Source organism: Betta splendens, chromosome 10, assembly GCF_900634795.4.
Source record: "Betta splendens chromosome 10, fBetSpl5.4, whole genome shotgun sequence".
Taxonomy (NCBI): domain Eukaryota; kingdom Metazoa; phylum Chordata; class Actinopteri; order Anabantiformes; family Osphronemidae; genus Betta; species Betta splendens.
The window spans coordinates 14,646,389-14,660,947 of NC_040890.2; the positions used below are offsets into that span (position 1 = coordinate 14,646,389).

Sequence of the window (14,559 nt, forward strand, 5' to 3'; positions counted from 1 at the left end):
TCTTACTGGAGCAAGTCACATTTAAAAATGGTGGGAAAATAAACTTTATTTCAATTTAAAGAAAGTCATTCAAAGCAGTCAAGACAGGTAAAATCACATTAATATTTAGTCAGCAACAGGTTCTGGAGGAAGGTCAACAGTGAGCTCCTCCAAGGTTTGAAGAAATGCATTGAGCTCCAAGCAGTCATCTGGAAACAAGAGACAGTGTTAACATAGCAGGGTTGTGATAACGTTTCCCACTGACAAGTTACAATTATATTGGCCAGAGATGGCTTAATGACAGTGACTGAAGCAAGTATTATTTTCAGTTCTCAGCACCAAAAATGAATTAAGAATAATGAGAAACACTGAAACCAAACCTTCCTCTCTTAAATATACTGTACACTTTATGCATCCGTTAGGAACTCTATACCTGAACGTCTTGGCATTTTTACAGGAGACAAGCTTGGGAGTGGTGCCAACGGTTCCAGGTCCTCCTCGCACAGATGTGGAGCGTGTGAGGGACGTGCTAGTCCGGGCAGGGCACAGCCACCCAGAAGAACCAAGTCTTCAGGTAGGCTGTACTTCTCAAACTCTGAGCAGAAAAAGAAAGTCAGAACAGGAAAGCATGGGTGATTAGTGTAACAGTGTACAACCTGTGGCATATTGACAGATGAGACCCACATGAAGATTCCATACACAACTTTACCAGGAAAACCATTCCTTTTGACTGGCTCACCTAGTGGGTCATAAGGGATGAACTTCTCAATTTCTGGATATTCCCCCACATGGGTTTGAGGCACACACTTCACTTTGGTTTCCTAGGAAACCAAGGTACAAGTTTTAATATGTACAGCAGAAAACACTACACTGGGCCAGTCCTTTTTGTTCCATGGTCAACCTCGATCTAACCTGTGGCTTTAGACGTTTTTTCTCTTGTGCAAAGACAGCAGGTGTGGAGACCTTTTTGTTGATGGCACCAAAAGCCTTACGACCAGACGCCAGAGGAGTGGCCAAGGTTTTAACAGGCATGGGCGATTTCAGGAGTTTCTCTGATGGGGAAGACAACATGGACGTTTCTACAGACTGTATTTCTGCTTGGGGAAAACAATCAGAGTAGGTGGTTTACATTTAGTACCTGGAGCAGACTTGAGCCGCTGCCTCATCAGGGTAGGCGCATGGAGACAGACGTTTTCTCGCTCTGGAAAGATGATGTTTGCCATTGTATCTGGGAAATATGACAACACTGGCTAATCAGACGCACCATAAAGCACATTTAGGACACAGAAAAGAGCAAGAGTACCACGCATCAAGCAAGCTAATGTTAACGTTTACCCCCGTTATGGTGGCTAACGTTAGCCTACCGATAACGTAAGTGAGTAAGGTTAGTGTCAGCCTACCAAAGCATGCGGTTAGAGCTTATAGAAGCACACATCATAAGTAGACCCAGTGTATTGCAGTTTGACAAGCTACCAAAAAGCCCAACGTTAGCTAACACAGTTAGCTAGCTAGCTAGCTAACACAGTCCGTCTCTCTTAAACGAGTTACATTATAGCCCAACTTACCAACGTCTCAGCTGGTTCACACAAACAACAGGAGCTAACATGAAGGTAACTGTTGCATTTGAGAATATTTGTAACGTTACCTTGCTTTGGAAACAGGCGTAACAGCTCCTGTTCTCGTACAGAATGTTTACGTATGACGTTGTGATGCCCGGCTCCTTTTTAAATTCGCTGCCTTCGTCCCATTGGTCGCCGAAATTCAGACGACATAAATAGTCGTCTCTCAAAAATATAGAATACTAACTAATCAGTTAATAATCTCTCATAAATTATAATAACAGAAGCAAAGACAAAACGATGCAACCTAACCTATCTACACTATAGTACACTATAGAATCTAATTGAATCTTTGTCAGTTTGTGATATATTTTTATTCCAGGTGTTTTATTCACATTATTAAACCTTTTCTTTGGTTATTCATTGTTTGCTTTTTTTCTTGTTTTTTTTTCATCAGATAATGTTTTATAAAACTTAATATTTTCTAATATTTGGTCAAGTCTATATATCTGGCTCTATCTTGCCTCCTGCTGGTTGGTAGGAGAGTTGAAAGGCTGCACAGTAGGTTTTGTGAGATTTTGCAACCAAAATCTTTAAATGAAAAAAAAATAATTTCTTAATTTAGTTTATTTCATAGTGACAAATAGAAATGTGTCAAATTTAATTTAGAATTTAAACACATAAAAAGGATTATTCATTCACAGCAAAATGGTGCAGAAATGCGCCGCTTGACAACTAATAGTTGTTGTACAGTTCACTGATTTTGTTCCACTATTCTCAGCAGACGAAACCACCATGACAGTCTGCGGGGGAGTCCAGAGGAAAAAGCTTACCTAAAAAAATATTATTTGAAGTAAAGCAGCCTCGAGAACCATCAGACATTGTATTAAAATTAATCGTAGTTATAGATATTCGTCAAACAGCCGTCTATGCCGGTAAAGTAGCCGGAACGTGAGTTGAGAATCACCAAACGCCCTGTTGTGACGTGGTACAGTCCAGTAGGCCACCGTTCGGCGTAACCTCAACGGCCGCTTTGGAGTCGTTTGCTAAGCTCAAGCAGGAGCAGCGCGTTCATCTGGCTAGCAGCTACCGCCATGGCGTCAACCGAGATAGCGAGGCAAGCGGTGAGTAGCAGCCTCGGGATGATATTAGCGCGTGTATGTTGGAAGTAGCGCAGCCCGTATTATAGCACACAGGATGTCACGGGCAGGAGACGCTTCTCAGCATCCGATATCCGGGGCTTCATTCGGTGTAGAATTCAATGTAACTTGATATAGCAAAACTAGACATATACACATATAAATCTGATTATGCATTATAAACGAAATGAATTAAGTGAAGGCCATGGAGTGTTTAGACGAAGCTCTCCGTCAGGACATTTACCGTCCTGTATTTCCATTTCTCTCCAGCTAGCTAACACCTGCACACTTCCTGTGCCTGGATCGTTAAGTGTCGTTAGCTAACACGTTCCCCCACGACGCGGTGCTTCACGAAACCAAGTGTCCTAAATAATGCGCTCGCCGCTGACGTTCCAACGCCGAGGCGCGACGTTGCCGTCGGTAGGCCATTCATTCTGACCACCCCCGTCCGCTCCGGTGCTCATTTCCGTTACGTTGCTCCACGCGAGTCCCGTTAACTTCACTCGGGCGTTGTCTGATTTGCAAAGAAAAGCCCCGAACCTCGCTGCTCCCAAGCTTTTCAGACCTACACTTTGAAAAGCGTGCGAAAAGTTTGGCCTTTTTTCTGCCTGGGGCGGAAAGGAAGCCACTTGACCACGGGGGAGTGCTCGGAATAGGCAGCTTTTCCAGCTTGATATCCCTTTGTGGCCCATTGAATGAAAACCCGCAATGTGTAACTTGGCCGTCTTAAAATGCAGGGATGGCTTCAGGAATGTTGCACTTGCAACTGAAGAGGGCCGAGTGTTTGTCCTTCACATTAGCCCCAGTTTTCCAAGTGCTCCTTCAGCTGTTTAAACCCAACTATCCAAATAATCCACAACTGTTCAGGACCATCAACATGTCTGGTTGTTTTAAATGGAATGTTTTTTCTTGCAAAGCCGTCGCCGCATTGCACAGCAACACTGTTAGGTCAGGCCGCATAATGGTCACTTGCACAAAATGTGGCTGTTTTTGCCGTATAATCTAAATTCTTTGCTCTCCTGCACCTCGTAATGTAGACAGAGCCTCCGAAACGAGATTTGCAGAGATGGAGATGCTCGCAGCCACCTACACGCCCACACACGTGTAACACCACCGCATTTACACACAAGTGTTAAGTGTCATTCTGCTGTGCTGTGCACAAATAGTGAAATAGTGAAGTGAATAGGAAGTCCAGCTGGCTGAAATGGACAGTTTAAGGGTATAAGTATGTAGATATGGAGTTTTGACTCTGAGTCTGAATGAACACAGCTGCCTCTCCATATATGTACATGGTGGTTTTGAACTGTCTCGACCGTGGAAGAAAGTAAGAAAGCAAAGGAAACAGGAAGCGATTTGCACTGCACCTTATTTCAGTCCTCAACACAAGTTTAAATGGGTAAACGAGCTTGGAATGGGCTCTAGTTTGATTCAAGGTTTTCACCAACAGAATAAAAATGATCTACTGTGTTGGATCATGTGCAAGACTATGTGCCTGAATAATGCAAATCGTCCAACACTAGATGTTAATTCCTCTTATTTCCAGGGTGAAGGTGCCCGTGCTGTTCCTCTGTCAGGCCATGTTGGCTTTGACAGTATGCCTGACCAGCTGGTCAACAAGTCTGTAAACCACGGCTTCTGCTTCAACATTCTCTGTGTTGGTGAGTGTTTCACGTATAATAGTGCTTCTACTGTGTTTCCTTAAAGGCTAAAAGAGGATTTACTTTGCTTCGATGTAAACACGACACGATGTAAAGCAGTGTGCTTAGTGTTCGAGTTGCTCACATTTATTTTACAGTGTATATCCCCAATGAAGCAAACACGATGCACAAGACTAACGACTGTAAAGGCTACTCTGTGACTCACGCGCTGCTCACGTGTGCCAAGTACAAGCAATACTTGAGGCAAAGACATGTGATCTCTTATAACTTTGTTGTGGTTTGAACTGGGAGTCTTGACATTTGCAAAGGGTTCTTCTGTTATTTATTTTGTTTTTCAAGCCTCGGCTTGAAAGTGCTACTTAAGAAATTAGCTTGGGTTGTTGCATTGACTGTATCATCGATCTTTTCCAAACAAGGTGCCAAATTGTGTTCAGCATGAGCGCATTCACTATAGTAATCTGAACCTTTCTCAACAAATGGTAGCAGGGCCCTTGATCCATTACTTAGTTTGAATTGTAAGGGGAAGATACAAATTTTGGCGCACAGCTAGATGTCCTACCAAAATGGGCTAACGCGTGTAGACTGTAGGTCAGGCTATGAAGAATAAAAATAGCTTTTCATACAGAGGGAGCCGTGTATCTTAGTCATCTGACAGCCTCTATCAGTGAGTGGATGTCAAAATACATCAGTAAATAAGCAAATACTTCTGCTGATTAAGTGCCTCTAATTTTAATACAATGAGCATCTCACTGAATATACACTGACCTATTAGACATGTATTTTAATGGTTTTGTTTTTATTTCCTTGGTGTAGTAGTCAGTTCAAGTGTCTTATGAATCATTATTTTATTGATTAATATTTTATGGCTGCAGAATGATGATGACAAAGGGACACTATGTAAATTATTTATTTTGCATTGCACAAAGTTAGATCACAGTGACATTGCCCTTTTTCTGTGTTGTCCAGGGGAAACTGGTCTGGGGAAGTCCACTCTAATGGACACGTTGTTCAACACCAAGTTTGAAGGTGAACCTACCCAGCACAACCAGCCAGGAGTCACGCTGAAGTCGAACACCTACGAACTCCAGGAGAGCAACGTACGCCTTAAACTCACAGTTGTCAACACAGTGGGCTTTGGGGATCAGATCAACAAAGAGGACAGGTAAAGATGACTGGACAGCAGATTTTACACACAAGTGTTTATCAATGTCACTTGTTTCACAGTATTTATGATAATAATTGTGAATAATATTTCCTAAATGTGTAAATAGCAGATATTTATGGTTTGAGTCGAGATGCTAAGCTTCAACATGTTCAATTTAGGGCACTACTTTACAAAGATTCATGTCTGCAAAAACACTATTATTATGTCTCTTCTTTTCTGACAGCTACAAGTCCATTGTGGAGTTCATTGATGCCCAGTTTGAAGCATATCTTCAGGAGGAACTGAAAATCAAGCGCACATTGCACAGCTACCATGACACCCGCATACATGCGTGCCTGTATTTCATCGCTCCCACAGGACACTCGCTCAAATCCTTGGACTTGGTGACCATGAAGAAACTTGATAGCAAGGTGAGATTCATTTGATCAAAGTAATACCGAGACGTGTTATTCATATAAGAGATTCACTTTTGAGTTCTCCATTCATTTCCTGAACAATAGCGGTTATTGTTGATGTAATAATATCCTCAGCATATGCAAAGCATGTTAGAGTTTATTATTACATTTCACGCATTATTTTTGGCTAGTTATGTATAGCATTAAGTAAAAAGTACAATTGCAGCCTAAATATGTATTAAAAAAAAACTACATGCCTACAAGCACGAATACAGCTGCTGTAGCATGCTGCTGATATCCTGTAGGTAAATCCTTTGGCACTGCATGATTGTTTTCAGAGTTTGATCAATCCACTCTAGTCATGGGTCATAAACACTTTCCAGGCCATCGGACTGTGTGCGCAAATTGGCTCTGGTCTTGTTACAGCGTTGGTGTAGGTCAGCTGTGAAATACACTCGGCTCAGTGAATGCCGTCTCGTTTTGCGGGGTCCTTTCCAGGGCAGCTTATTTGCATAGACCTCCTGGCATCTGCACAAAGAGTTGGCTCAGTGTTTGCCAGAGCAGCTGTGCCCTCGAGCAAGCGCTCGCAACTGTGATCAAAAGCAGAGCCGCCTTTGTTAAAGCATTCACCTGGAGGGAGCTTTAAACAACACACCGCTGAAGTGTGCTTGAGCAAGATTCTACCTCGACTGAGGGTTACACATGACCCTGGGCGTCCTTTGTCGTTAGGTAGCCCACATTTGTTGAGCAAGTAGCTGTGTGGGAGTGACTCATCAGCTAGTTCTAAATGTATATGGGTATGAGCCCGGCTGTTTTTCCCTCCTTTCTATCTCTGTAGTTCTCTGTGTAGATAACATAGATTGCCTTACATCTTGTTGCAGCCTTAGGACCGACTCTTTACATCATCGTGGAGCGCTTTGATTTGCTATAGAGCAGGATGTAAAAGCTTGGCACTCTATTTGTTGCATACTTTATTTTCGTGACAGTGATTTAGAATAGGAAAGGAAAAACGTCAGCAGCTACCTTTTTGTTTATTATGCTCCAACCAGTGTTTTCTTTTATGATGTCTTTTACATTTTGCAACAGCTTTTTATTAGTTTGAACTATAGAAGTTGAAGAAGTAATGATCTGTAACTGCTTCTCTCCTCATTTTTCAACCGTAGGTCAACATTATCCCAATCATTGCAAAGTCAGATGCCATCTCCAAGAGCGAACTGGCCAAGTTCAAAATCAAAATCACCAGTGAGTTGGTCAGCAATGGAGTGCAGATCTACCAGTTCCCCACTGATGATGAGTCTGTGGCAGAGATCAACTCCACCATGAATGTAAGCAGTCCACACTTATCTTAGGTCACTTTTTCAACATAAGATCTGATGTTATTTATGTTATTTTCTCTGCTCCGCAGAGCCACTTGCCGTTTGCTGTGGTGGGGAGCACGGAGGAAGTTAAGATTGGGAACAAGATGGTGAAGGCCCGGCAGTACCCCTGGGGGACCGTGCAGGGTAAGCCTGGGTCACATCCTGCACAGGAAATGAGAGCATGTTCCTGCTGTCACAGTTTTAGCAGCTCTCACTCCACCGCCTCGTGTTCTCCCTCAGCTCAAAAAGCTGATGTACACTAGTTATATAACCTCATTTAGCTACAGCACCTTCTCTGATGCTATGTTCCCCTGTGTGAACTGCAGCAGCTGTTAGATATTTGTATTACAAGTAATTAGGCCTTGTAATGAGTTCATTTCCATCTTCTTCCAATAACATGTTGAAATGGTAAGGCTTGACATCCACAGGCTGAATAGAAATAGGATTAGTAGAGAAACATCTTAAAGCCTTCCTAAAGTACGAACTCATGAACGTCATACTGTCTGGTGTGTTATATGATTCTTGTTGTTAAGGTTGTTACCCAGCTGACTGAATTTCTGTTGTGATGCTTCACTATATAATATTTCTGGCTGCAGGGTTTATCTGACATTGGGATCTCCACAAACTGTGTGAATCCGTGTTCACTCCTATGAAGTTACAGTCATCTCTAGAGCAGGGCTCAGTCCAGTAACCAGATTGATAGAGAAGCTTCAGGACGTGAACAGCACCATTACGTCTTAGTGCCACTGGCTGCGCTGAAACTGAGTCACAACACATGACATTTTTAGATTTTGTATATTGCAAATAGTCTATCATTCCAGATACTGATGTCTAATTGTACTTTATTTTCCTTCTATATAAAATCTTGCTGTGTAGGCTAAACTTTTAATTTGTGCCTCCTAGTGGAGAATGAGAACCACTGTGACTTCGTCAAGTTGAGAGAAATGCTGATCAGAGTGAACATGGAAGATCTGCGAGAACAGACTCACACGCGTCATTATGAGCTTTATCGCCGCTGCAAACTGGAGGAGATGGGCTTCAAGGACACAGACCCTGACAGCAAGCCCTTCAGGTACAGGATCTGACACTTTGTATTTCTGTGATTGCCATTTATCTTTGCAGCCCTTAGATAGCTTGCAGTAGTGCAGGTTTCTCTGTGTATGTGTGTTCAGCGTAATGTTAATAAATTGCTTTTCTTTCCTCCATTGTACTGTCAGTCTGCAGGAGACGTATGAAGCTAAGAGAAATGAGTTCATGGGCGAGCTGCAGAAGAAGGAAGAAGAAATGAGGCAAATGTTTGTCCAACGAGTGAAAGAGAAGGAAGCTGAGCTTAAAGAAGCAGAGAAAGAGGTGCATTAACCTTTAACATCAAGTCAAGTGTATTGCTGGCTATGGTTTCTACTAACTTCATTAACACACAATGCTCATTTTTTTTGTCATCACCACGTAGCTGCATGAGAAGTTTGACCGTTTGAAGAAGCTTCACCAGGACGAAAAAAAGAAACTGGAAGAAAAGAAGAAGTCTCTTGACGATGAGCTCAACACGTTCAAACAGAAAAAGACTGCTGCAGAGCTCTTGCAGAACCAAGCTCAGCAGGCAGGAGGTTCTACCACACTCAAGAGGGACAAAGAGAGAAAAAAGTAAGTATTACTCTCTTTGCCATGTTTTTATCCTTGTGCCAAAGGTGCAGGAGACCACCAAGCCGAGTCCTATAACCCTGTGGGGTTGTAGCTGTGTGATGATTAATAGATACCTTCCTGGATGTTGGGTCTCTCTGTCTGAAATAGTGCTGGAGCACCACCTTTACTGTCCCTCTAATATCGCTGAGTATTTAGTTGATTTTTAAAATTAAATCCACATAAGTCTTAGCCAAATTAGGAATCCTGTCACTCTCCCTCTGCTCTTTGTTTGAGAAGCAAATCAGTTCTGCTATTTACTGTCTTCATAAGAGCAAATATAGTTACTGACCAGAATTCACCAACAATATGGAAAAATACAAGAAGCAGAGAGGGAGGAGAGAATGAAAATGACAAGCTGTCCTCATTGAAATAGTTGAAAGATGGCCAACGGTTGGTGTTTGAGTGAATGAGTGAATTGTGGTCTGTAATGTTCACTGTGATTTAATGTTCCTGGTGACTCAAGCTGAGAACCACTTCATTGCAAAAGACACTGATAAATGAAGTACATGTTCCTAAGCTCAGTTTCCTTTTGTTTTATTTGCTTCATGGAAACTATTGAGCAATATGCTAATATCCAGTGTTGTGGCTTGAATGCATCTATGCACTGTCATCGCTCCATTTGTTAGGTTTTCTGACACTTATTCTGTGAATCTGAATCCTTTTAGATAGACTTCGTTATAATGAAGTCGTGATTGTAAGGCGGTATTTTGATGACCGTCAAGTACTGCAGCCGTGTGTCCGTCCATGGCTTCGCTGGCTGTGGTCTCTTCATGTTTGTAATCCCCTCCTTATTGTGTTTTCAAGCTGATGTGACTCCGTGCCTGTTAAAAAAAGGAAGGCCACACTTGCACTGAGAAGGTTCTTATTGCTTTATTGTCTTCCTTGTTAAATGATTTTCTTCACAGCCTCCTCTCTCAGCTCTGCCTGGACACTATCCTTTCCAAAGGCTGCAGCTTTGCAACTTTGGCTTTGTCTGTGGGAAACTGATTAAAACAGACTTAATGTTTTGTTTTGTTTTTATTTACATTTAATAATATTTTTCTACTTTAGAAAGTCTGCGTTTTCTTCAGTCCCCAGGAGACACGTTATTAACTACTGATTGTTTTGTAGATTTGAATCTGTCGTGTGAGTGCATGTGTCACCTATGTTGCATCCATAATGTTTTCCAGTTAACCTCCCCCTTCCCTTGCTGCATGCTGCATGAGGCACCTTTTCTGGTAAGAATTTGCTCATTTCAACAGTAAAGACACATTAGCTGCAGTTTAATAAATTCTGATTTAGTTTTTATTTCTAAATTTGTTGAGAATTAATCTATAATCCGTTTAACAAGGCTTTAATTTACTTGTTAAATACTTTACATCTAGAATAAAAAATTGGTACGTTGTTGCAGGCCTGCTTTACTCCACTGGTAAACATCTGTGTCAATAATATCCTTGGCTGGCAGTGTTTACTGTCTTGATGCCAGCTTCTAGATCAGCCAGTTTATTAGATCACCACACACTCATTCCATATACTGCCCCATCTGCCTCTCTAAATCTACAACAGTCTTCTTTTTGTGGTCTTACTCCGCCTCTGCGTTCGCACAAAGAACCATTCAGGGCTGCAGTGAAGACAGGTCACAGCGGAGCAGCAAAGAGCCCCAGGGTCCATCTGCGTTAGTGCATATGTCATGTTTTGTTGATCTCAAAGCCATATGATGACCTAGCCCATCCCTCTTAAAATCTACAGAGGGAGATGTTTCAGCCACTAGGGCATACAAACATCTGTGAACTCAAACAGTTAAAGATTGGATGAGAACAAGCAGCTTTCTGTGACGTGAGACAGTGGGGCATTTGTTCGTTGGTCTAAATCTAAAGACTAGACAACTGTACTTGCACTTTCACTTATGCAGATAATTCTTTTGAGTTAACTTAAAAGCATGACTTCCCCTAAATACCATCTTGTCACTAATATTGATGTTATGTCTGATGTTTAACTGTGTGTCATGGTGATGTTTTGACTCAAAGGAAGCAATAACAGCCCTTCTCTCTCGTTTCCAGCTTAGGATCGCTGTAGAAAATGTGCTCCCTTGTGGCCGTCCTGCTGTGAATGAGTTCCCACCCCATCATCCTTTACAGTATCCCTTCCCCATCCTCACCTAACCCCCGTAATACCCACCCCTCCACATGCTCACCCCTGCTCGGTGGAAGACGCTGGGCGTTGCTGTCAGTTTGACATCACCTTTTTGTATTTGCTGAATGTTGCTTGTGTGTCACACGGCTTTTACAAGCACTTATTCAGCTTTTGTTTTTTAAAATGAAGTTTTACAATTAATGCATTCCATATTTGTTTTTTTAAAGATTCTTTGCATGATGAAGCCAGCTTTTTATATCAACGTACATGGCTACGGTTGTGATGGGCTGAAATGTATCAAGGCTAAAGAGAAATATGCATCAAACATTGAGATCTGAGTTTAGTTATTACAATATATGCAACATCAGTAGGTTGCAGTGAAAAACATGTTAGTAAATTAAATGATTTATTTAATTTACTTTGTATACAGTACTGATGGCTTTTAAAAATGTCTTCTGGAGACTTTTAACTTAAACCACAGTTATTGCTGCTAATGGAAAATACATTGTTTACTGTAATTCTATACTGTAGTCAAGCAGTGAAACAATAGATGTATCTTAAACAATGAGGCTGATGTCATTTAGGTGACATTGTACTGATGCTGGATTATTTGTTTGTTTCCTGTATATTTGGCTCCATGCAGGACTGGTGGCGCCTGCTTCGAACTATGATTTCCATGATTTGAATTCATAAACAACTTAAAGCTTGCCACTCCACTAGACGGAGTTAATTGACAGGTTTACTAAATGAACAATATTTTCCAGTGCTGATGCTGTTTCACTTTGGCCTGATGCATGAGCAGATGAGCCTAATCTCTTTGCCACTTCTCTCATACCTCATTCGTTGTCATTTGTTATGTGCTTACTTGTATTAGCTTTCACATTTGCACTTTTCTCCCTATTACACACAAATGTGATGTTTTTTAAGTATGTTTTAATGTTATCAGTGCAATTGTAACTTTCTTTTTTATTTTACCCATTATGAAGGCACATTTACGTCGTTTATCATGATATCCATTGTCCTGCGGGGACCAATCTTGTTTGTATTAAGTATTATGCGTTAAAGAATTATCTCAAAAATAAATAAAGGCCATTTTTCCACCAAATATTACAATGTGGCCATATTAATTGTGTGTTTTATATATATATATATATATATGTGTACTGAAGGTTTGATTAACCCTATTAAGCTACATTTATTTACATGTTGTTTGGACACTTGACTTCTAAACATCCAAAATTCTTCGAGGTCTAAAACGAACTTTTTAAAGCATAAAAGGTTCGGGGTGGAAGTGGACAGAAAAAGAGCCGGTCCCCCTCCTAACTGTGAGCTCACTGGTCTGTGTGGTGTCACTTTTCTTTGCAGTAATCCCTGGCTCTGCACTGAGTAGGTCCTCAGCCCTCGAGCTTTGCAGGGGAAACGGCCTGTGTGCCTACTGTGTTACCTCAGTTGTGACCAGAGATCTTGTGGATCCCGTCCTTCAGGGCTTCTGAGTTTTTACCTGCTCCGTTGTATGTTTTTAAGTAAACGTGTGTGTCGCTGCTTCGCTAACATCACCTTTAGCAATTAAATTCTTGCGTATGGCTGTGAATTGTTTTGTTACCTCTTCTGTTTTTTTGCTGTGACTAACAAACGATCCACTTCTTTCCACCAGAGATCTGTCTAAATCACAACAGGTGTGTGTGCAGTGCACCTATTGAGTTGTAATTTGTATAACATTCACAGTTTGGCTCAGTGAGATGAACCACAGCCAATAACATAGGACTGTCAATGGGCCCAGGTAGTCGTGCTTATTGTGTTTTTTTGTTTTGTGAGCTGAATTTTGCAATGCCAATATTAAAACCAAACTCTCTCCTCCCCATGACATCGGCTGCACTTCTGATGTGAATCACGAAGGTGTTCCTGCTTTGCCAACTCTCTAACTGCTTGCTTTCTCTTTGTCTCTTTAGCTTCTTTTAACCTGTCTTGACCACCTGAAGAGGGGATTGCAGCTTCAACAAGAACTAAGCAACCTTTACCTCTTCCTGATTTTCTTGCTTGAACAGCCTTTTTTATTCTTCCCTTTGCATCTCCTTTTGTTGAATATGGCCTTTTGTGGACTCGCATGGTATTTCTGACCACCTAAGAAAACTCTAAACCCAGGCAGTTTACGAGCCAGGGACAGTATAAATTGCAAATATAATGTCTTAATGTATATAAAAACACTCTTGTATCATTGGGGAGTTTATACATTTGTAGGACTTATTATTAGAAACCATTATTTGATTTTTTTTATTACTGTAACCTGCAGTAGGCACTTCTATAGGATTCTTATTACAACGTACACATGAAAATAGACCACTGCTGAAACATTAAATACAAACAATCACCTAAGAAATAATGTTAACACGTTAGTAATAAATGGGTTATGAGGGGTAAGATACGTTCTCTTAGATCAGGTTTGAGGTGATCCTCTCCTGCCTGCAGGTTTTCTGAATAGAAAACAGCTGAAAAACAGCCAAAGCAATATTTCTGCACCTGTTTACACGTCACTGATGAATACCATGGAGGTCACATGGCATGGCCTTGTATTACACATTGTGCTTTATTATTCATTGGCCTCTTCTATATTTTGCATGCATATTTTTATTTTATTACCGCTGTGATCTTTGACCTGCTTGATTTTATTCCCTAATATCTGCATTTTGCAGTTAAACTTCTTTGCTGTTTTCTTCAAAATGGTGCATATTATTGATGTATATTTGCTCTGTCCCATGGCTCCAACTCCCATTTGGCCAAATATTAGTATAGGATGGAGTTGAACTGAATCCCAGATAGGAGTATTAAAGATACTCGTACATTTATATAATTTATAAGGATATATTTTGTGTATTGAAGTGGAGACTTGTTGTTTATTATGTATGATCTTTGGACGTGACTGAGTGTAAAGTAAAATTTTGTGTCAGAAAATGCCATACATTTTTCTAGTATCAGTCAGAGCCTCTCCCACACTACAGATGATTCAGTATCTTCCTTTAGTTTGATTCCATTGATGTACATTTTCAATAAAAACATCCAAAAAATGTGAAGCTTTTGTATTTGCTGCATTTGATGCCAGTGTTTACTTCTTTTTGACTGTTTGGTGAGTTAACCATCTTAATGGTTATATTATTATATATAATATAATATTTAAACCAAATTAAACTAATGATGGTTTTGTGGATAAAATGTTTATATTTTACTACATTGTTAAAGAAGTTTTAGCAAAGTCTGAGCTGAAGGGATGAGCTTTATGATCTTTCGTCATCTTTTCCTCCGTCTTCTGTTATTTAACGTTATCTGTTCTGACTATTTAATCTTTTCTCTGACCTAATATCAAATACATACCTGATGACCTATTGCCAACCTTAATTGTTCTACCCTTAATTGACTATACTGCTTAAAACAAATCACATCAACTAGTCAATAAAAGAAGAAATGACGTGTGGATACAGAAACCTTTGGACCCTTGTTGCACCTGATATGAGCATGTTTC

General features: G+C 40.7%; 2 protein-coding genes across 9 annotated transcripts; one reads left to right on the forward strand and one right to left on the reverse strand.

The window, feature by feature from the left end:
* Window positions 1-20: 20 nt before the first annotated feature.
* pttg1 (PTTG1 regulator of sister chromatid separation, securin) lies at window positions 21-1,772 on the reverse strand. 3 transcript variants are annotated; one of them, XM_029164415.3, is made up of 6 exons: window positions 1,625-1,772; window positions 1,118-1,207; window positions 892-1,031; window positions 719-800; window positions 413-574; window positions 21-188 (listed from the first exon to the last, which is right to left on the reverse strand). In XM_029164415.3, the coding sequence occupies exons 2-6, from the start codon at window positions 1,200-1,202 to the stop codon at window positions 106-108; spliced, it is 552 nt and encodes a 183-aa protein (XP_029020248.1). In that variant the 5' UTR covers window positions 1,203-1,207; window positions 1,625-1,772; the 3' UTR covers window positions 21-105. The 3 variants fall into 3 exon arrangements, with proteins under 3 accessions (XP_029020248.1, XP_029020249.1, XP_040928485.1); XM_029164416.3 differs by lacking the exon at window positions 1,625-1,772 and adding an exon at window positions 1,545-1,608; XM_041072551.2 differs by lacking the exon at window positions 1,625-1,772 and adding an exon at window positions 1,380-1,404.
* A 731-nt stretch (window positions 1,773-2,503) lies between these two features.
* On the forward strand, window positions 2,504-14,113 carry septin6 (septin 6). Of its 6 annotated transcripts, none has more exons than XR_008695876.1 (11): window positions 2,504-2,662; window positions 4,221-4,335; window positions 5,302-5,497; window positions 5,724-5,910; window positions 7,059-7,220; window positions 7,301-7,397; window positions 8,157-8,325; window positions 8,471-8,603; window positions 8,704-8,894; window positions 9,738-9,791; window positions 12,411-12,636. XR_008695876.1 is itself a non-coding variant. In XM_029164393.3 (11 exons), exons 1-10 carry the CDS (start codon window positions 2,633-2,635, stop codon window positions 10,104-10,106), a joined length of 1,284 nt encoding a protein of 427 aa, XP_029020226.1. In that variant the 5' UTR covers window positions 2,504-2,632; the 3' UTR covers window positions 10,107-10,150; window positions 12,995-14,113. The 6 variants fall into 6 exon arrangements, 4 of the variants coding, with proteins under 4 accessions (XP_029020226.1, XP_029020225.1, XP_029020224.1 ...); XR_003787166.3 differs by lacking the exon at window positions 12,411-12,636 and adding an exon at window positions 10,973-12,158; XM_029164393.3 differs by lacking the exons at window positions 9,738-9,791; window positions 12,411-12,636 and adding exons at window positions 10,103-10,150; window positions 12,995-14,113.
* The last annotated feature ends 446 nt before the right edge of the window (window positions 14,114-14,559 follow it).